The sequence below is a fragment of the Amblyomma maculatum genome, chromosome 2 (assembly GCF_055883805.1).
Source record: "Amblyomma maculatum isolate TAMU_Amacu chromosome 2, ASM5588380v1, whole genome shotgun sequence".
In the NCBI taxonomy this organism is placed as follows: Eukaryota; Metazoa; Arthropoda; class Arachnida; order Ixodida; family Ixodidae; genus Amblyomma; species Amblyomma maculatum.
Window position 1 is genome coordinate 124059045 of NC_139345.1, and position 22889 is coordinate 124081933.

Genomic DNA, 22889 nt, shown 5'->3' on the forward strand with positions numbered 1-22889 from the left:
AAATCACCCGCACGTTCGCGTGCCGTGTCAATTAGCGGCAGCAATAAAAACTACCGCCAACGGCTTATCACCTTCGAGATCACACCCCCACGCACGGTGATCTCGGAAGTCATGAACGGCCGTGGCCGGACTCTAGCAGCACTGCCGAAGCGTGTTTAACGCGTCATCTAGCAGCACCGACAAAAACTAGCACCAACGGCCCATAGCCTCCGTCGCCGCTGCTCGAGTCCGGCCATGCAACGGCTGACAGGCATGTGACTGGCATGTCATCACCATTGCCTCGTCATGACGTGAGACCCTGCTGCGCCTCTGCCACAGCGACCGACCCATGCGCGCATGCTACACTTCCAGAGTCCTTTGGCTCTATCGCGCAAATTGTGCGCGGAGGCGACATCACTTCTTAGTATTCATTTTTGCTCTCCAACACAGAATGAAAAGCGAGATTACATGCTTATACCCAGTTCTTAATTTAAAAAGTTGCGTTTTCGTACCTTTGTGTTGTTCATATTAGTGCACTTTTTGTTTTGATTTAGTAGCCAACTTATTTACAGAAATTTGGGCGTTCACTTTTATAACGAATATCGGATATAACGAACAAATTTTCGCGCTCTGTACTACTTCGTTATAACGATGTTCGACTGTACACAGCCTCTTCACAATTTGAGTCATAAACAGTAGCGCTTTACTAGTGCGCTGCATGTTAAAAATTATCCGATTCAGTGAAACAATGTTTGAACGGTCTTCATATAGAGTAAATTCATATAGAACTTCATTTAATTTCAAGCAAAGAATTTCCATAGAGTTCTGAATCCAATTCACGCCGCCAAAGCGAAAATTGAGCTTGCGCAGCAGAATCTCAAGGCGCCAGCACCGCTCAACTAGGCCCGCTGACATCGGCGCCATCTGTCGGCTTGCAGCTAAACTGCAAGGCGCGGCTCGCCGCAGTCAAACATAATCTAGATGCTCCTCTGAGCGCAGTGTCAACACCCCAGTATTCTTGCACTGTGGTCCGAACAGAGACAGGCCACAACAACCTCAGCCAGGGAAACATACCTCTCGCTTCGTATATCCTGGCATAGCCGAGCTAAGCAACTGTCAATTTTAGTCAATAAATTGAGAAGCTCAAGGACCATTGCATTGCTTTTGTGCGCGTGGTGACTAAATGCACGGGGCACGCAGCTAAGTCAGCCAAACCAAGACAGAAAAGTGTGTGTGTCTCATTTGGCCGCTGTCTCGGTTGTTTTGATGGCGTCAGCGGTGCCGTTGGCACCAAGTTCTGGCTAAGTTCTTGGCCGTGGCCCCTTCGTGGAAAAGAAGTGGACAGGACGTCTAAACTCCCTGCACTCAAACCAACAGACTTAACCCAGCAGTGCTGGTTGCCCATTGGACAGCCCTTGCTGCGCATGTCCTGTCCACTTTTTTTGTCCGTGCATTTTTTTAGCGCTGTAACCCCTTCGTGGAAAAGATGAACGTTAACCAACTAGCCCAGCTTACCGCTCTAAAACATTTTTTTCTTTTATGCTTCGATACTCAACACACACTCCCCAATAAGCACTAGTGCATTAAGTGCCATTCTTACAAGCAAAAGGCTCAAGGTCTAATTCCAGGCTCAAGCAAGGTGCAAGGTTCTTATGAAATTTACGAAAATATGACGATAATGCAGCAACACAGAAACAAAAGGACAAATGACAGCAGCAGCCTTAGTACTACTGTTTCTGCATTTCTTCCCCGCAGTCAGATATTTATTGATGGCTTTCTTTAGTTTACCACCCGATAATAATATGAAAAACAATTGTCAAAAGACGCATTCAGCTGAACATGAGCGAATGCTTTTTCCTCACCTGTTCTCTTCGATGCTGTAAAAGACCCCATAGCCATCTATACACATTGGGGCCACACAGCCAATGAGAGGTGTGTAGCCATTGCAGCTGGTCGACAGAATAAAGTTCCCATTGCCCCCACTGTGGGAGAAAAAAAAAAACGTTAAAAAGTGAAGATCAATATTCACACGCAACCGCTGGTGGTAGCACGCCAAGATCGTACATTATTATCATTTTTCAAGGTGTGCATTTTATTGCTGGTCACAACATTACTTGCTTTCTTCTTGTCATAGCACAATATTGCCGTCCGTATTTATGCATGTGAAAAAAAAAAAAGGCTGTGCTCAGATGTTATGGAGGAGCTACGTTCACCAATTGTCCCTTTGTCTTGTAGCGCAATGAGTATCTTGCTTCTCTCTTTCCACGCCCTTTTGCTCCCTCAGCAGCCACAGAACAGGCACACGTTTTGCTCAGCTATGGTGGCAGTTTCCAGCCTTTTCCTTTCCGCTTTTTTATTGGCCTGAACCTCTTTTTGAGGCTTTCAAACCAAAGAATCATGATGCCCATAACCAGCAGAGAAACAATCTGTCACAGAATGGCCATTTTAAAGATGAACAAAACCGGATGAATGCCAAATGTGAACTGTGCATTCTAGAACAACAATCAACTGACACCAACACAGCTCCTGGTTCTCTGGTTGTTGCGAGCTCTAAGTGTCTCCGTCAAAATGCACTTCCACAGTAATGCATGGGGCTGGAGCCAGTTCAGGACTCCTCGATGTTTCCTTTGTTTCCTCGGGTAACTGCAACAGCTTCCCAAAGGTGCTGAGAAAACCTGTCTGTCTTGAATTCTGTCTGCTCCTGCCTAATATGCGTGCAGAAGCACAACTCTCGTTTGGGATAGTTGGTACATGATTCACAAAAGATACGGCACGATTGACAAGGACAAAAAGGCACGCAAACGATAGGAGCAGCGTTTGTGTGCTTCCTTTGAGCTCTTCCGTCGCGCCCTATTTTTTGTGAATAGTGCAGAAGTAAAGCTCCCAAGACACCCAAATTCAACTATCCGTGCATGAAATAATATGCTATGCACAATTAATGTACTCCCAAAACAAAGTTTGGGAATGTTGCAAAGTGAGAAATGCAAATTAATCTGTCAACAACACCACACAAGAAAATACAAAGAAAAGCCTTCTAATGGCTTTTCAAGAACAACAGCAAAAATATCTAAGTAATAACAACCTTATTTCCTTATTTCACCTAAAGTTTGTATCGGGTGCTTAAACTCACCTCTTCACAAATGCAGGGTCCATGAAGAACTCTGGGATGGGCATTCCTTCTTCCAAGGCAGTGAGTGCAAGGCCCATTAAGTGACGGTCACACCCTGGCAAACAGTTAGGAAAGATTTATCCTCGGCTAACTGCACTATCTTAATTCACAACACATCTTTCAACTTTGCTGCAGCAGACAAAAAAAAAGTGTACGATGCTTCTCTATAAACAAACAGAAACACAACACGAGGAATTGGAATGTGTGAAACATGAATGAAAAATAATCTTTGTACGGAGCCCTTCAATATGAAAGTTAGAAGTCAATTAAATGATTAATGTATAATTCTGTGAAGAGCACCATTCTTCCTGTTGCTTACCTAGTGGTCTGAGCTGTGACAACCTATACCTTTGGTCTGCTGGGGGGTGGGGGGGGTGGGGGGGGGGGGGTGTATAATCACATTCACCAGATCACTCTTCACTGTAGAGACATCCATTTCTAACCCCATGACAAGCAAATCCCTCACCAAACTGCGCCAAGTTGTCTGGCAAGTACTCCTAACCCACACTTTCCTTGCACCCCTTCCTCCTTCATGATGACTGCCACTACCCATCGGCAACACTATCCAGAATTCATCAATCATGCCCCATGAATATGTCCCCTCTAGGGTGCTGGAGCGCTCTAATTCTGGTGAGTGGGAGGTGACACTCCCCATGATTCCAATATGTAACAGTGTGCTGCGACACAAGCCCTGAGGTCAACAATGCCATTAACTACCAGCCATCCATTGCCCAGGGGTCACCCACAATGCTTTTATCAATTGGATCAAGCGGTCCCCCATGCATAGACAGATATATAGAGGCATGCAAAGTGGAATCCACTTTGTACAATAAGCAGCTTCGCATATTATGGCAGTCCTGGTATTACTTTGCTGAGTGTCAATTTTAATTTCTTTTTTTTCTCCCAAGCATAAATGCACTGGTAGCTTATTGCTCGGTAGACACTGCTATGTCTAACCTGAATTGCATCAAAGCCACAGCGGGCGGTGTTCTCGAATCATCCACTGCTTATAATACACCAAACCGTTGTATCAATAAACTGTGAGTATAATGTGCTAATTGGGATTGAGGTGACACTGGTTTGTGCAATGCCAACAGCAATGAAGCGGGTGGAGCATTCCAGCAAGGGCCACCACTGGGTATTAGTTAAGTTAGCTTTGCTGCATGGCAGCAATATTGTGTGGCAAAAGAGTAAAATACACTGAAAACCACCCTCAAACACACCAACTTTTACTTCATCATGCTATTACACAGCTCTAGTGTTGTCAACCACTGCACCACTGATGTCTCCACACATCAATTGATTAAAGAGCACCTCGGGCGAAGTGCGGTTCACAAGGGCACAGAATGGCATTAGATATATAATATTCCTTTGCATATGAAGATCCAGAGTGGAATGAGCGGAAGATGACGGCCACACAGTAAGAAAACAAGTTTCCTTGTTGAAATGTTGGCCTGGCTTGCCCACTGATGCTCTCCCTCAACCCTTGTTCAGTTCTTTTCCATCCTCTGGAGAAGAGTTTGATATCACAATGATAATGGTGGTAGTGATGATGGTGACGACATGTTCCTCTGAATGCAAATTTTACAGTATTATGCAAATAATATTGCTACAATTTTGCACGGGGCCTTTAACACGATATTCAAAACGTTCAATATTATATGGAGTCAACTGTATATGACATTTACTAGGCCTAAAGTGCACGAAGATCGGCATCCCCACCCCTTCTCCTTTCGCCGCTGCTAGTGCAATGTTAGTGCCATGTATGCACCTATTCCTATGAATGACACTTGCGTTGCTCACCATGGTTTTTGCAGCATTCAACCATTAGTTTTTCGAACTTTGTCACAGCCGCTTTTAAGAGAGTGAGGACTTGCGTTACCTGTAAAGGGAGAGATAAGTGGAACACTTCAGGCCAGTGCTGAGACCATTCGTCTGATAGTAACACGGTCAGTGGTGTACAGCCTCAGCTGCATCGTTGACACAAGACAGCAGCAATAACAATAATCCAGGAGAAATGAAATAAAGGCACAGCATGCTTGTCCATGCATGCGTGAGAATAACGGAAATATAGCAAGAAAGAGCAAGAAAAAAAGAATGTCTTGTGTTGTAGCAATAAACTTTCTGTTAAAATCTTCTTAAAATTCGCATATTTTTAATTTATTATTTGCCCTTTTCTGCTTAAAGAAAAGAATGTATCTGGCCAACGCTACAGAAAAACCATGTGATAGCTCTAGTTGGCCTGAATAGCTCTAGATGACTGTACATGTGACATCTTGTCCTGTCCTGAAGCACAGCTGTTAAAAGATGCAAAAATACAGAAGTTCAGGTGCACAATTTGACATTGTTTGTTCTAGCTTGCCACAGAAATAAAATGTGTGGTCTTGCATTAGAAAGGTAGCGCAGTCTGCCTACCAGTGTCCATCACTCCTTTTCATCAGTGCCATTAAAGGTTTAACAGTACAAGTACAAAATAAATGCTCGGTATCTCAGGAAATTATTTGTGACGAAATTCCACACTTGTTACAAGACTAGCGCTGTTGTTAGAGGCAGCGACAAACCTTTGTGGCAGACAACACATGCACCTGGTGACATGCCATGCAGTTAAGTAAGTTATTGGACATGACATCGGTAAGGAAAACTGACAGCTGTTTTCAAGTCAGGCTCATTGTCAGGAGAAAATTTGAGGCAATATGAAGTGATAGGCTGGATGTAGAAATCTAGCTATAGATGGTACTTGTTTTTGAAATTTCAGATGTGATTACTATGCTGAAACACACTGTAGTAGTCGGGACAGGAATGCACATGATGCACAAAAATGTGCAAATCTTGCCAATTTTTAAAGTATGGCAAACAGCAAACGTTGTGAGGCATACGGTTTAATCTGCTGATAGGCTCTTAGTCTAGTTTGGTCAGAATGGATTGAAAGTCTGCATTGTTTGTGGTGATTCTGATGGTAAGACAGAGCTCTTGGTTAGAAATGAACAGTTTAGGTTGGGCTAATTTTGAATTACTACATTCAAACCCGGTTTTTGCATGGCTTATATTATGCTCAGGTTGTCATTTGAGCAGTCATCGTCCCTACTGTTGAGCTCAGTACTTTGCGCCAGCCAACCAAGAGAGACCTACCCGCACCATCTGTGGTGCACCTCCAAAGAACTGAAAATAACTTGACCCCACGGGCCCTGCTGCTGTTGCGGAAAGCTGGGGCCGACTCCTCACTCAGCCAGACAGGATTACCCAACATGCACTCAGTTCATGGGCCCAGGACGTCACCCCCACCTGGGGGCCACACAGGACTTACCTGCTCTAATTCCCAACACTTGTGGCAAATAAAGTTGTTTCTTTTTTTTCGCTCTCCCTCTCCAAAGAACCGCGACACAACTTGTTCTGACAAGCTGCAAAATCATTTTTGAGATGACAGGAAACACACGCGAAACTTCCCTCACCTGGCTGAAGCTGAGTTCCTCGCTGCATAATCCAGCAAAGCACAGCTTCACTATAGCACCTTTTGCGACGTGCATGCTTTGATTGTCCGAGCCATACGAAGCCCGAGCGCATCATTGGCTACAGGTAGCTGCTCTCCTCCAATGCATGACATGCTTATTCCTTGCCCCTCCCCTCCACTGCGCGACGCAGCTGTTGGACCTTCCAAGGTTGCCGGAGGACATGTAAACAATGGCTTTTCAGCCGAGTGGAAGCCCTAGTGCTAGCGCAGCAGAAATTGTACCAGCGGCAAGGATGGAAGTAGATGACATAAAACTTGGCCCTGTTTGTGGTCGCTCTTTCGGAGTTGTAACTTTGTGCGATCCGGTGTTGTGTAATTGTGCATCCACTCACTGGAGTTCCTATGAAAGCAGTGAGCCAGTCCAAACATCCGAACTACAGGACTTCACACTCTCACTTTTATGTGCACAATTCCTGATGCCCACGCATAGGTGCATGGTGCATTTCCAAAAAATGCAAGCCACAAAAAACACCAGGTTTCTTCACTGCCTATAAGCACAGTCTGACACTGATAACTGCGGTCCTCAAGTTTTGCAGGGGAGTGCACAGCGCAGTGTGCAGCAGACACTGGTTGCACGTTCACACAGCCAAGCACTCGGGCATTTTCTTGGCTTCCGTGAATTGGAAATATTTGTGCGCACCTGTACTACTACCCATGTCAAGTAAATGAATGTTAAAGGTAAACAGCAAGATGAGATTGTTTCTCGTTCAGGAAGGTTAAGTATCTGCATCCACACCAATGTCGGGTGACTGCTCTCTGTGCCACCAGTGGACTTGCGCTCGCACCACCCCTTTTATGTTCCATTTGACACAGACCAGAGAGGCCGTGACCATACGTATAGGTAGAATTATCACCTTTGAACGTGTATTTTTAGTGCCTGCGTGTGTGTAAACTTAGAGACGCGCACAAATGACGACACCATTGTTTCAGTTATAAAGGACGACTGGTGTTTATTGCCGTAAGGCTGCTCCTTGTCGAGCGAGTATATCTTACACAGGTTGCCAGATTAAAAGTTAGAAAAAGCTAGAATGAACAGTTTCTTCATACTCCCCCCGGAATGAGCTTCAGATCATTCGCAGGTAGTCTCCATGGGGTAGAGCAACTGGATCGGTCTTCTTAGGATGGTCCCACCAGGTAGGCGCACCATGCACATCAATAACTTGTCCGGTTTTCCACAGCTGCCTTGGCAGATGAGGCTGATGAACTAGCACGAGAGTTCCTTTTTTCAAGGCGCTAGATGGGCTTGGCACAGCAAAGTGAGCGGAGCGAAGACTTGTTAGGTACTCGCGCTGCCACCTACGCCGGAAGTGGTCAGCCAAACTTTGGCGGTATCGCCAGCGACGAGTCAGCTGACCCGGTGACGGAGATACTGACTCTACGTTGCTGCCCGGGGGCAAGGTCGTCAAACGCTTTCCCACGATAAAATGGGATGGAGTCAGTGGCTCCGGCTCGTCAGCTTCTGTGGACACGTAGGTTAGAGGTCTTGAGTTGATCACAGCCTCAATTTCGGCCAAGATTGTAGTCAGCTCCTCGAAAGTACACAAGCTGTTGCCTAGAACTTTCTTCAGGGAAGTCTTCACAGAACGAACCATTCGTTCCCAGAATCCGCCCCACCAGGCGGCTCTCTCGACGATAAAGTTCCATTTTATCTGGTGGTTTAAGAAATAATTTTGGATTTCTGTTCCACGTAGCGTTGTCCATAGCCGTTTCAGATCTCTTGAAGCACGTTGGAACGTCTTAGCGTTGTCTGAAAATATGACTCGACAGACTCCTCTTCTAGAAATAAACCTCTTAAATGCCATTAGAAAATTAGGAGTAGACATGTCAGCCACCAGTTCAAGGTGCACTGCGCGGGTAACTGCGTATGTGAAGATGACGATGTGGAATTCTTGCTGCCTTGATCCCTTGTGTTCAACGGCCCGGCAAAATCGATACCCGTCACCTCGAATGGTGGAGCCTGGGTTACCCTGTCTCGAGGTAAAGGGGCGACTGGCTCAGTAGCAGCGCGGCTGTCGAAACGATTGCAGGTCAAGCATTTCTTCAGGATCTTTTTCACCATCTGCCTTCCCCGAACTATCCAAAACTGCTCCCTCAGTTCTGTGAGAGTCTCAAGTGCGCCTGCGTGTAGAAGGCGGCGATGGGTGGCGACTATCAAGAGTTCAGTGAAATGGTGACCGGCAGGCAGGATTTTCGGATGCGTGGTGCTATAGGAGAGGCCAGCATTGCTCAAACGTCCCCCCACTGTTAGCACTGCGTCTTCATCGCAGTAAATTTTCAAATCCCGCAAAGGAGAGCTGCAGGGCAAGCGTGATGTGCGACGCATGCACTCTAGCTCTTCATGGAAAGCCTCTCTTTGCACCTGACGTATAAGACAAGTTTGTGCTTGGGTGACCTCTTCTGTCGTCAGATATCCATTGATTTTCCGATTAGGCCTTCTTGAGTTGTGCAAGAATCGCTGCATCCATGCAACAACACGAACAAGTCTGGAGAGGGAGCTGTACCGGTGCAGCGGTAAGACAGTTTCCACTATTGCTACGTTGTGCACTTGCACTGATCTTCTCTCTTCCTCTGCTGCGGCCATATCGAAGTCGTCTTCGCGCCTTGGCCAAGCGATGGGTGGCTCCTTGAGCCAACTAGGTCCATTCCACCAAACTGTGTTTGTCTTGAGGGCTTTGGGGCTCACTCCTCTTGTCAGAAGGTCGGCAGGGTTCTCCGCTCCTGGGCAGTGATTCCAGAGTTCAGGATCCGTCCGCTGTTGGATTTCCAGCACCCGATTAGCCACAAAGGGCTTCCACTGTTGCACTGACCCGTGAACCCAATGAAGTGCAATCGTAGAATCACTCCAGAGATGCCATTTGACAATTGGTAGGTTTAGTGACAGCATCAAATATTCCTTCAATCTCGCGCCTACCAGCATTTCCATCAACTCCAATCTCGAAAGAGTGAGCTTCTTAATCGGTGCCACCCGCGATTTCAATAAGATCAGAGCCACAGCTGGTGCAGTGATTCCTGAAGTGCGCAGGTAGGCAATCGCCCCGTAAGCTTTCGGACTAGCATTGGTGAAAATGTGAATCTCCATGCTTCCGTCGTTGTGAAGTCCGTCGTATCTTCTGGGTACGGTTACCTCAGTCAATAGGTGGAGCTGTAAATGCCACTCCTTCCACGATGACTGCACCTCCTCAGGCAGGAGTGCATCCCACTCAACTCCCAACTCCCAGAGCGTTTGGAAGATCAACTTAGCTGTAACTGTGACTGGTGAGATAAGCCCAAGTGGATCATATATTCGAGCCGACGCCTGAAGAATGAAGCGCTTTGTGTTGCTGTTTTGGTTCAGTAGGTCCAATACGGCCTCTAAAGAAAATCCCAAACAGTCATCGTGCTTGTTCCAGACAAGTCCTAACACTCTAGACACGTTTGCTGTTGGACATTCCACTCGGCTCGGGGCACCTCCTGTCCCGTCGTCGTCAAACAATTGGAGCATTTTTTTGGAATTCGAGTTCCATTTACGGAGGGACATGCTCGCTAGGCTCATAACCTGCAGTGCTTCGTGGTAAAATTCTTCCGCCTCTTGCTCCGAGTCTGCTCCAGTGATTAAGTCATCCACGTAGAGGGTTTCTGCCATAATTGCTGCTGTCTTGGGATGAACTTCTGTTGTTGCCAAGTGGTGACGCAAGGTAGCGGCGAGAAGAAATGGACTGCTAGTAGCTCCAAAGGGCACCCTTGTCATTCTCCACGTCTCTACAAGCGGCCTTGGGTCTTCCTTTGTCGGCATCTGTTCATACCACAAGAATCTCAACGCATCTCGATCTTCACGACGGAGCGATATCTGCAGGAATGCCTTTTGGATGTCGGCGGTAGTGCCAATGTGATGAATCCTAAAGTTTAACAGGATTTTCAGGAGATCGGGGTTCAAGTTCGGTCCGGCATTCAGAATCCAATTTAGAGAGGCACATCCTGGTTCGCTGGATGATGCGTCAAAGACAACTCTTAGTTTGGTGGAAAGGCTGTCTGGCTTAATAACTGCTCGATGCGGCATGTAATAAATTCTGTTTTCTGAGCTGCTGCCTTCCTCTACTGGGAGTCGTTTGGCAAAACCTTGATGGAGGTACTGACGTATTGCAGCATCATATTGATGCATCATATCCTCATTTCTCATTAGCTTCTTTGTGAGGTTGTTCAAACGCTTCTCTGCAACTGCCTTGTTATCACCTAGGCTGAGTTTGACCTGCTTCCACGGTAAGGCAACTTCGTAGCGTCTGTCAACGAGCTTGATAGATGATGCAAATGCTTGGATGACTGCTTTGTCTTCGTTTTGTTGGGCAACAGGCTCGACAATGCCCATGCTTTCGAGCTCCCAAAATGACTTAAGGTCAGCAGCAAGGCAGTGAGTCTCGTCACCTACGCTGGCTCGCAGCACAGCCACGGATGAACAGCTGGCGGACGAACTGTTGAAAGGGATAGGACCTTGCAATGTCCAGCAAATTCCGTCTTCAGTGCCACTAATGAATCATGCAATTTCCGCACGTCGCCAGACACGAGGTTCCAATAATAATCAGAACCAATAAGGATGCCGATGCCTTTTCTTGTTAGATGACCAGGTGGTACGGTTGCATCTGCAAGCTCCGTTATCTCTGCCTGCACTGCTTGAATCACCTTTTCGGGAAGACTCAACTGATCACAGCAGATCTCAGGTATCTCTAAAGCTTCGATAGAATGCTCCTTTCGGTTGTACTGATTTCTCAACCAAACTTGTACGCGGTTTCGTTTCTGCCTAATAACGTTTCCGGCTCCTCCAAAGGGGTAAATGGTGATGTCTTCTTCACCCAGAACTTCTAACTGTAGTTGGTGTGAGAGCTCTTCAGTCACAAAGCTGCGCTGGCTACCTCCGTCAAACAGAAGACGAGTTAGCGTTCTTCTTTGCGGTCCCTCTGCCCATACTTGGGCAGTCTGGAGCAGCACAGTGGGAGCTTTGTCGCTCTTCTTTCTTGTAGCTGCATGCAGTTCGGCTGATGTGCTGTTTGCTGGCTGCCACGCAGGATCACACATCTGAGTCAAATGCCTTTTGCCGCATTTCTTGCACTTGACTCCCTTGTTGTGACATTGTTTCGATGTGTGTCCTTTAACAGAACAGCGGAAGCATCGACCTGCCTGACGCAGTGCCCTTTTCTTTTCGTCGAAAGAAAGCGAGGTCTGGCACTCTTTAGTTACATGGTCCCTAGCGGCGCAAAATGCACAGGGCTCATTCTGTTTCATATCACTGGCGGAAAAGAGCGAAGCCGCTGAAGCCTTTGAAACTCTGGACTTTCCATTCTCGAATCGGGGTTTAAGGTTCTTGCTTTCCCGTTGACCAACCTGCACCGCCTTCTCCCTACTCTCCACTTCATTTTTCACAAATTTTTGCAGACTTGCAATGCAAAGAATGTCTTCCTGCCTTTCTGCTGAACAACGCTTGTGACAATTTATGACAAGGTCGCTTGGCAGCATTCGCAGCAACGCGGAGCTGAGCATTGCACCGTAGCCGTCTGTTTTGATGCCAAGCGCCTCGAGAGCGGATATGTTGCGCTGCATGTGGTCATAGAGTCGACGTAGGTCTCTTACCTCCTGCTCGATTCGTACTGTCGGTAAGTCCAGCAGTTGGGTGAGGTGTTCCTGGATTAGCACATCCGTGCGTCCGAAACGCTCCTTCAGAAGCTCGATGACTGTGTTGTAATTGGCTCCTGTAGCTTGAATCCCGGCCACCGCTGACGCAGCCTTCCCAGTGAGCGCAGACTGCAAATATAAAAACTTCTCGCCGTTGGAAAGGGAGTCGTTGCTGTGGACCGCCTGCTGGTACTGCTCCCAGAAAGGCTGCCACTCCGTGGCGGTGCCGCTAAATCGCTGCAGCTCGAGTTTCGGCAACCTGACCTTTGAACCGGCAGCGCTCCGGTTACCGTCGAGAGGAACCCGTGTAGCATCCGCTCCTGGACCGGCGGTCGCTCGCTGAGCTTAGGCTTGCTGGCTGAGTTTTGCGGCATAGGTGACGATTCTGTCGTTGTAAGCGATTGTACGCGTGTAGTTCTCCTCGGCTTCTTCATCAGGCACAAGTGGCTCGATAGCAGCGTCCGCCTCATTAAGCTGTGTTTGGAGGGCGCTAAGCCTCGCTGACAGTACGTTCAGAGCCTTTTCGTTTGCATGCATCTCTAACGAAGAATCCACCTCAGAAATCAGTTTTGTCACCTGGGATCTCAGAGCTCCTCGTTTCTTCTTCAGTCGATCCATTTCTGTATCGATGTAGTGTCGATCGTCCTCGTAGAGCCAAGCTTGGCTTCGGGTATGTCGTCCCCAGGCCTCGTGTTAGAGCATCGGGCGTGGCTTTCCTAGGCCTCGTTCTTGGAACCTTTCAGTCCAAGGCGGTTTCACCTCCAAGGATCGTTGCGGTAATGACTCAGGATTCGTTGTTTCGCCGACGCTAGATGGCCTCGATGTTTACGGAACGTTGCAGCGTTTTAGTCCCTGGTTTCGGCACCATAATTTTGTGTAAACTTAGAGACGCGCACAAATGACGACACCATTGTTTCAGTTATAAAGGACGACTGGTGTTTATTGCCGTAAGGCTGCTCCTTGTCGAGCGAGTATATCTTACACAGGTTGCCAGATTAAAAGTTAGAAAAAGCTAGAATGAACAGTTTCTTCAGCGTGCTTCCTACAACCGAGCCCTGCATCCACATTCTATTTCCATTAACCCTGAAGTACTGCAAGAGTCAAGCTACTACTCTTGCTTATACCTAATGAGTACACATCATTCAAGTGGGCCACTATAAGTGGGATCGATCTTAATTTATGCTGTACACGTTTGCCTAGTGCCTTGCAGGTAGCATAAATTTAAATTTACATGCTACAAGGGTTCCCCCGAGCTTTGTTGAAAGTCTCACCAGTGCAAGTGAAACTACTCACGGAGGTCTTGCCATCTACTGATGCATGGATAAACTGCATCAACTCTGGCGTACAAGCCCGGCACGTCTCAGTCCGCCCATGGTAGAAGGCACGCGTGGACGCCGTGACGTAGGTTGCCCCCGGTCTGCATGTGTGTAGTGCAGATTAGTGGCAAGAAATAAACAAACAGAAAAATGAAAAACCCACCATCAGGTTCAGATGGATCACTGAATCAATGTGTACTAAGCCCTAAAGTTGTTTAGAGCCAAGCAGAGTACAGCTGAAACTAATTCTATAACACTTGCACATTGTTGTAGTAATGATTTCCTACTGATACACTGCTAGCCCTAAACAAATAGTGAACAAGCATGATTAGCATTTGTGTCCTTTATGCATCATTTCCGCACTTGTCTTTGAGTCTAATGTTTAATGAAATACTCTAAGGTTAAGTCATTTCGTAATAAGGAGAAATTACTCATCAGAGTCGGTCCAAGCGCAGCCTTATGACTACGGAGCAATGGTATATGGCTTCCTCAGTAACTTCACAGTATAGTTCAAGAAAATTTTTTTCAGGTCAATGTTTCAAGCTCGGAACCATCGCCTTGTGCAGGAAAGCTGCTCTTCCAACTGAGCTAACCAGGATGACTACCAGATCAGATGGCTGGGTGAGAGCAAATTGATCAGCTATAGAAAGTGGGAGTGTCTGGGGAAGTCCAGTGCTTAGAAGAAGCTCAGCGATGAGTATGCAGTTTCGGCACAGGAGAGCATGGATCACATTTCATTTCTTCATGCTGCCAGGCATGGAACATACTTGGCTACAGCAGCCTCCATTCCTGTCACAACAGGAAGCATCAACATCCACAGGAAATTTGGTTAGAGTGGAGGCCATTCAAAGGCTCCTAACTTTGGAAATCCACTAGGACCTGCATATGCATGTTTAAAGTACTACTGCTTAAACGAGCAGCAAAAAAAATTTTTTTTCTAGTGTTCATTTACAATACTTCCAAAGCGGGCTGTGCCAACTATGCAGAATTTTAATTTCATTCATTATAACTTTGTTGCGAAGACAGATACACAGGGTACCTGTACTATTTCAAACAACCATCATCATCTTTCACTGCATACTCAATTCAAGATTTTTCGTACCATGGTAAAAAAAAATCGATGACGCGTGAGTGACTGAAAATGGCCAGCTCAAGCTCAAAGGCTTTTGAGCACAGAGAAGACCTTGTGGTGGGGCATTATGACCTGCACGTGGGTGTCTGCATGCCATTTTTTAGTCCCCACAATTTGCCAAAACAAACCGTGTTCCCTAAAATACTGAAAGCTTCGCCCAATCCACAAGAACGAAAGGTGACAGAAAGCCTGCACAGTCCACACTCACTTTCTATGCAGCTTGTAGTAGGCCAACTGAATTGCGACCTGCAGGTAGGCTTCTGGGTGGATCCGCACTGGCTTCATGAAGCCCTTGCCGTAGCCAGAGAATTCGTCACACAACACTTCTAGGTTGTTGCACTGCATGCAGAAGGGGACGCGGCAAGAATAAATGGCAGAAGTTTTCGAAGCCCGAGGACAACCTTGAAGAAATTATGTCACAGAAAGCAACCTTGAGCAGCTGTCAGGGTTATGTGCTTCAGCCACAAAAGTGTGCCTTGAAACTGTATTCATGTGGAAGGCACTTGCTGTTTTTGGCACACAAGACACCTTAATTACCGCCTAAAAAAGCGTCAATGATATTTCAACAGCACTTTCTTTTGCATCGAGCTGACAATGCACTCAGACATTAGCAAACAAGCACCCTCTATTTTGAGAATTGCGGTCCAGTAGGCACGAGGGTAACATCTTAGCCTCGACCATTCTCTCTTTTAATGAGAACTGTCTTAAAAGGAAAGTGGTTGTTTAATGGCATTAAGAAACGCATGCTCAATGGCCACAAATATTTATAATCCGTTTCGTGCATGCAGTAACTTACCAGAGCATGGTACTCCAACTTAACACGTTCCATCTCGGATGAGAGATGGTCCGTGAGATGAAAGTGCAACTCCTCAGGCACGGAGAGGGACTTGGACACGCTACCATCGTCCTGAAAGGCATAACCTAGTGAGTCACTCACAATGCTTTCAACCGGTGGAATTGTTACAGTTTATAAAGACGAGTGAGAGAGACATCTGATTATGCCGTGTTAGTGATACAAGAAGGCAATATCTTAAACATTGCTACAGGCAGTGTTTAAGACGTCAATTTTCGCCTACTGGTGCCGCCATTAAATATCACACGACACCTCACGATGCAGAACAAACATTTTAACATTTTAAAGGCCCTGTTCTCCAGAAAATCATCCGCCAGCGTTGTCACCATCGGGGTTGTGAATGAAAAATCATGGACATGGCTCTGGTAGTTAGTAGTTAGTGGCTGCTATGTGTGCGACCTAACTATGTTGTAGGGTTGTCCGACATCATGCGACCCCATGATATGGTCGATGTGGCAGAACCTTCCACTACCCTTATGTCCAAAAGGAATCATTCAATAAATGTCTGTCTGGTTGAAAAAGCATGAGGTTTCAGAACTACCCTGGCTCCTTCTTCATGGCGTGACTACGGGCGAGATGCAGCTTGGATTTGTAAGCTCCCGCATGGAGACCTATGGGTAAGTGGATGCAAACCATTAATTTAAGAACAGGGAAGGGCCCCAGGGAGCAATTAACATCGCCTCGTGCCTGCTGAATGTGCCAAAACACGAGCAGGAGCCTCCTGCGTGGATTAGCTTTGGTTTCTAGTGCAATAGCTAGGTCAAAGTCAATTTTGTGGTCATCGCAGTTTTCGGTTATGGCACTCTGCTGACTGCGCATTTGTTGGACGTCCGCTCTGTGCTGTTTCATTCTTTCCACAAAGTTCTTTGTTCTCCAACGTAAAAGGCTGGGCTGACTGAGCAGGGGATCCTGTATAGAAGTCCTGGGCTCTTTTCTTTAGCGTGACGGTCCTTCAGGTGGGGAAGGAGGCAACCCAAGGTGGTAGTCGGCCTGTGCGCTATTACCACTCTTTTTCGAAGAATGCCGGCCAGCGTATCGCTCATGCCTTTCAAGTATGAAATGTAAATCTGGTTTTCCTTCTGGTGCCTGCTTGGACTGAGAAAAAAATGTTTTTCTTTTGTCTTTTCTGTTTTTGGATAATATAAAGGATGAAGGAACTGGGTTATCCATTTTTCTGAAAATAAGCGGCTCGGTTCTTCTCATTTCTTTTTTCTTCATGTGAAGAACAGATGATCTCGCCTCTATTCAATAAAGATGTAACGTTTCTGTTTTTGGATAATATAAAGGATAAAGGAACTGGGTTATCCATTTTTCTGAAAATAAGCGACTCGGTTCTTCTCATTTCTTTTTTCTTCATGTGAAGAACAGATGATCTCGCCTCTATTCAATAAAGATGTAACTAAGGACGTCTTGTGGGGAAGCAGGATGACTCCAGTTGAATTGTAAGCAGCGTTCCGTGTGAGTTGCCTTCCTATGTACCGAAAACCACAAGCCTCTTTTGTTCCTTGCGAGTAGAACATCAATAAAAGGCAGGCTACCCTGCTGTTCACGTTCAACTCTAAAACTTTATGACTGGTTGAGTTGAGGCGGTTTTTTGAGTTTTCTTTTACAGATGCTTTCACCACAAAAAGCAGTTGTCTACCTAACGGAGGAATGCACAGTCAGCGCAGTGCTGCAGGTGAACACTGCAAGGCACGTGACCGCGAAATCGACTTGACGGAGCCACCGTATACTAGAAACCGAAGCTAATACGCGCAGGAGGCTCCTACTTGAGTCGTGGAACATTCAGCAGGCATGAGGCAATGTTAACCAACTCCTGGAGACCCTTCCCCCTTATTTGATCTACACGTTGCACCCCCTGACTGTAGAAAGGCAGAGCTTAATGCCCCCCTTTCCGATTTTAGATATAACAGCTGAGAATCCTGTATGATTACCGATAACACCATTCACCTGTGCATGCGGTTGTGATAGAAATATGCAGGATATGCTACATAAGTGAGAGCCTAAGGTATCATCACGGCTGAGATATTAATGTCTAGCAGTCTTTTCTGGTAAAAAAAAAATTTGAAGACTAAGCAGATGTGATAAAATTCCTCAGATTCTAAAAATGCGGAGAGAGAGCGAGTGCAACATGCCAGTAAGAAGAGAAGTGGTGTAGCAGTTAGTATGAAAGGGTCGTCCTGCGCACTGGATTGCACTCAGTGCCATTTTCATATGGTTCGGTAGGAGGCTGAGAGCCGGAAATCAAGACAGAGAATGGAGTGCTCTTTATGCATTCATTAGTATCATCAACAAAAGCACATTTTCATCGTCACTGTAGAGAAGCTTAATCAATTTTCAGTTATTTTGTATAACTCTCAATTTCCATGTGATCCCTGACAGAGAACCCTGGATAGATAGCTAACTAATGAACATACAAATGAACTGGTTTCTGTATGACAGAACAAAAAAAGAAAAAAACTCACATGACTATGCTGTGTTGCAAGGTACGTCAGATGGACAAAATGGGCACAGGTCACAGGAACCATCCCATCAAATGGCGTGTGCTGTGGGCATCAATATTTTTGAAAAAGAAGGAAAGCGAAATTACGATGCAACTCTTTTGCACTTGTTGAATACTCCCTCTCAAAAATAGAAATGCTTTCCAGATTAAATTACATTTGGAGTTAATAAACATTCCAGGAAGGAGGCCAACAATGATCCCTCTAGAATATGTATGAGCCATTGTGGAGAAGACAAAAGAAAGCAGTGTTTTCCAAGTGAAAACACTTGAACGCTTGATTAAGGTGTAATAAAAAAAATGCTGATTGCGCTAGATTAATAAAGTGCAGCTTTGAGTTTGAATCAGGTCTCATACCTACAAGCAAGTAGATTTTAAATTATGGATGATTTGGGTTCTGCTAGTTACGATAAAACAAACAATTTTATGCATGCATATCATAGGCAAAGTTGCATCACTAAGTAACTTATTTTCAACGACGTCCAGAATAAACCATGTTTTTCAGTGTTACTTGTGTTCTTATACTCTTTATATACCTATCCATGCCAAATCACTGACTAATTTTGGAGTCTTAGAATCAAGAAGTGTACAAATATTTTTTTCCAAACAAAATAGTCCGTTTCATTCAAGCAGAGTATTTATCCTAGAAGATACGAATTTTGAATGATACGAATTCGTAGAATTCCCTTGTCAACACTGTGCACAACGGGTAAAATTTCGGATGCTCCGAACACTCTCCCACGTCATTATTGATCATATGAAAACGCAAACCGTGGCCTTGAGCACTACATACTGCTGCACATTGTTGATCCCGCGGCGGCACAATGAATTCCCTAAGACGTAAATAGGTCCGCGTGCATTTCTTTTCGATGCTTCCACATACAGATTTTTATTCGTTTTTATGATACGAATCTTTTGACGGCAAGAATTTTGTTGCATTCGCAGGAGATTTGTATTACCGAGATTTTAATATATACATTCTTGGCAATAAAGCATGCCAACATAATCAATTTTTTTTTAACTGCACCTAGCCTAAACGCGGCGGCCGATGTTGAAGCTCAGTTGTTGCATTGAGATTAGCGCAGCTCACCAAAGGCATTGAACATCCGAAATAAAAAATCAGAACTGCGCTGCCATGTGTGCGAGCAGAGCTCCGCGGGCTGGCTGTGAGGGTTTTGGCTCAAGCACGCTGCTGCTTGAATTGCATAAAAGAAAACTGAAGGGTGCAAGCGGTCGCCTCAAGGATGCCATCGCAGCTTCATTCACGTCTGTACACTTTAAAGTTAAATTGGTTCACAGGAAGGGAAAGGCGCAGTAACTGTCACACTTGCTCTAAGGACACCCGAACCGCGCAGTAAGGGAAAGGAGGAAGGTGGGAATGAAAGTGGAAAGAGAGAAAGGGGAGCCGTAGTGGAGGGCTACGGAGTAATTTCGACCACCTGGGGATCTTTAACGTGCGCTGACATCGCACAGCACACGACGCCTCTTCGTTTCGCCTCCATCGAAACGCAGCCGCCGCGGTCGGGTTCGAACCCGGGAACTCCGGCACAGTAGTCGGGCGTCTTACCACTGCACCACCCCGGCGGGGCCTGTACACTTTGCAAGTTCTGTTTCCACGCGCGCCGAGCCTCTAACAACGAAATATACAAAAATAACTGGTCAGCGAATGAATGGCGGCACAACACGGTGACGTGACCAGTGGTGCTGCACCAGCGGACATGCAGCAACATGGCGGCCAGGTGGCGTGAGCCAGAGACCAGCCGCATGTGACCAAAATGTCTCCAAAGTTGAGCTTTTACAAATCAAACTTTTCATCTGGTGCTGAGAAAGATGTGTTGTAACACATAGCTTTGGTTTCGTTCTCATCAATTTTTCCTCTGGCGACGAGCGGCGGAAAAGTAAGCAAAAAACTTTATTTTGTACTAGCGAATAGCCACTTGTCACAGTTTGGCATGTAAATGGCACAGCAGTTCCCCACTGTTGACTTTTTCGAACCAAACTTTTCATCTGGTCTGAAAAAAATGTTGTTACGCTGCATAACCCATTTTTCAATACTGTCACTACAGGAGCATGCACCGTATTGCTCAGGGTTATTGGCAAGTCCCTGAACAAAATTTTCCAACCTAAAAATATGTACCAAAAATATCAAAGCAGAAAATGATCAAGTGATGAACTAAATTTTTTTTTGTTCAAGCATACTCACATCTGCAGATGAGCCCAGAGCAAGGTTTTTGAACACAATGAACGAATATGACTTGTCTAGCCAACGATTTGTACAGTCACCTTTCAAGCACTCAGACATCACCTGCACAAGTAATGAATGCAAATTAGGAAACTTATTTACTGAAGAAACCGTTAGGCACTTAAAAATGGCCCCAGAGGAACATATACATTCACCAATATATAGTGCTAGAGCAAAAACAGTCGTTTGACAACAAAGCAGAAAAAACAGAAGAACCACGGCTACAAACAATTACAATGCATGCTCCCTATTGCAGCACCTCAATGCACAATTTCTTCTTTTGCTGGCCTCATTAAATCCATAAAAGCACATGTAGTAAATGCTAAGAAGAAACATCACCTCTTTCCTATTAGTGGGCGAAGCATCATCCATGACAACTGCAAACATCGAATCTTCAATCAGGCGAAGGGAACGCTCATTGTCTGGATGCAGTTCAAGAAGAGCTCTTCGGTTCTGTAATGCGGGGTTTCAAATGTTGAAAAAAAGGTGTCACATGAAAGAAGTAGCAATAATTATTCCATTACTTTCCTCCATCACTCATGCTTACTGATGTGGCTTAGACTTGTTTCATGAGGGTGGTATCCCTCGGTCATATGTGATTCAAGTACTCTCCACATGAAGATGAGAAAGACTTGCTCTTATGAATAATTACTTGTTTGTGGTTCATCCCTGACGTACGAATCAATAGATGAACCATGTCAATTTCTTTTTAACTATATTCTTTTGTATAACTTTGTATAACATAAACAAGTTATACAAGTTATAGAGTATGTAATCATTATATTCTGGTGGCATAAATATAATTTCAGTTTTTTCATTTTTCGGTTGCTTGTGGGTGAAGCATTTTCATATACATGGTGATACAGCGCAGTGAATACAACCGAAGGACAATTTTTCAGCATTCCGATGATTTAGACTAACAATACTTTCGGCAAAGTTGGGGAGAAATCAAGTACCCGACAGGAGAACATACATAATTACGACCAATATCTCAGATTCTGTACAGCCCGGAAGTTTGCTTTTTTCGGGCTAAATTTGCAGCAGCAGTGATCCGCCTCTTAGCCGCTGTGCAAAATGCCATTTCATATTTGTAAAATTCAATGTGTCGATGAATTCGCTCGAATGACAACTTATGTGTGCCTAGCTGTTACAATTTAAGAGCACCCTTTGATCTTCTTTTTGATGTGCTGTCCACTGCAATCGCATGCATGCGTGGCTTACAAGAGTGCGCGATCGCGTAATGATCTTAAGTCCAGCCGGCGCAGCGCACACAAGCGGGAATCTTCGTGCAGCGAAGAAGGCACTAAGAGGATTCATTTACGAGCGATACGAGGAGAGGGTGGTCATGTAACACCAGAGAAGAAAGGAAAGTGCACTCCGCCTTGTTGTACTCCCATTACTCGTGCAGCTGCGCCAGCGGACTACACTTGGACTGACATCACAATCTGCAGTTGGCTCTGACCGGCTACTCTTATCTGCGGAATGGGAGAAATAGCTTCACACCCGATAACCCAGCCAGTCTGCGAGAAAATAAAAAAGAAAAAAGAAAAACGGCTTCTGTGGAATGCGGTGCGCGGAAAAAAGTCGCGTTGTACATATTCCCACTGGTGTGAGTGCGCCTGTAGAATCCGTCATGGCACGGTAGTCGCCAATTTCTGCTGGAAGCGGGTGTCCTAGACTACCGCTTCTTCCCTCATATTCGGACTGACGGTCCTTTGTCGCTATTGAGCGGGATGTACCGTTACCTCCTAAGAGCTCCAGGCCAGCGCGCTTGCCACTGTTGTGTAAGCGACGTCACTTCTCCATGCTGGTATCGCGTGTAGAAAGGCATCACCAGAGCGCACAGCTGAGAACTTAGCGTTGTGTATACTGTAGTCTAATAGAATGAAAAAAAAAAGCCATGTGACGCAGACTTTTAAGTCAATGACGCCGACCGATTTTCATGGCACTGCGGTTCATCCGCGGCGCCATGACAACAATGAAAATATGACAGCAGCATGACAGCACGAAATTAACAGCAATGTAATCCCCGACTCCTCACTTCCAATTCCTGTTCATACGGCAGGCTGTCTTTAGCGTTGCAGTGAATTCAAAAGATAAAGGAACGATTATATAGATGTTCTTTTCCTCCCTCATGTGACCTAGACTTGACTTTGACATCACAGCCACTACGCGGCTTTTGAAATCAAAACCGAAGCAGGCGAGAAAAGGAAGTGATTATAAATTATTCAGTGGTCATAAGCGAGTGTCACACGGTGACCTGTGTACAGTAATGTCTTGCGCATGATTACAAAGGAGAAAACGCCAACTGAAAAATTAGATGTCTATACTCCTTTAAACTTTGCATATTTTTTGGTCTGTTCGGTTAGTCTCACCATACTTCTGGTTCCATCGGATCTGAAAAATCGGTCGGCGATTATTCATTCAGCAAGTGTATATACACAGTTCTTGCTCTTGTCCCAGAACATCTCTATTTCGAAGGTCATATCTGAGGCTACATTGGAGGTCAAATGCGCTCTCAGCATGACACCATGCACTTGTGCCCCGGAC

At 45.7% G+C, this 22889-nt stretch overlaps 1 protein-coding gene across 1 annotated transcript in view; it reads right to left on the bottom strand.

The window, feature by feature from the left end:
• CROT (Carnitine O-octanoyltransferase) overlaps positions 1-22889 on the bottom strand; it is a 66268-nt gene that overhangs the window by 5050 nt on the left and 38329 nt on the right. The window contains exons 7-15 of the mRNA XM_084595246.1: positions 20679-20792; positions 20301-20402; positions 18063-18143; positions 15541-15651; positions 14953-15083; positions 13590-13713; positions 4952-5030; positions 3110-3203; positions 1842-1961 (exon numbers count right to left, since the gene is read on the bottom strand). Coding sequence (XP_084451372.1) covers positions 1842-1961; positions 3110-3203; positions 4952-5030; positions 13590-13713; positions 14953-15083; positions 15541-15651; positions 18063-18143; positions 20301-20402; positions 20679-20792 — 956 coding nt within the window. The remainder of the gene's footprint in view (positions 1-1841; positions 1962-3109; positions 3204-4951; positions 5031-13589; positions 13714-14952; positions 15084-15540; positions 15652-18062; positions 18144-20300; positions 20403-20678; positions 20793-22889) is intronic.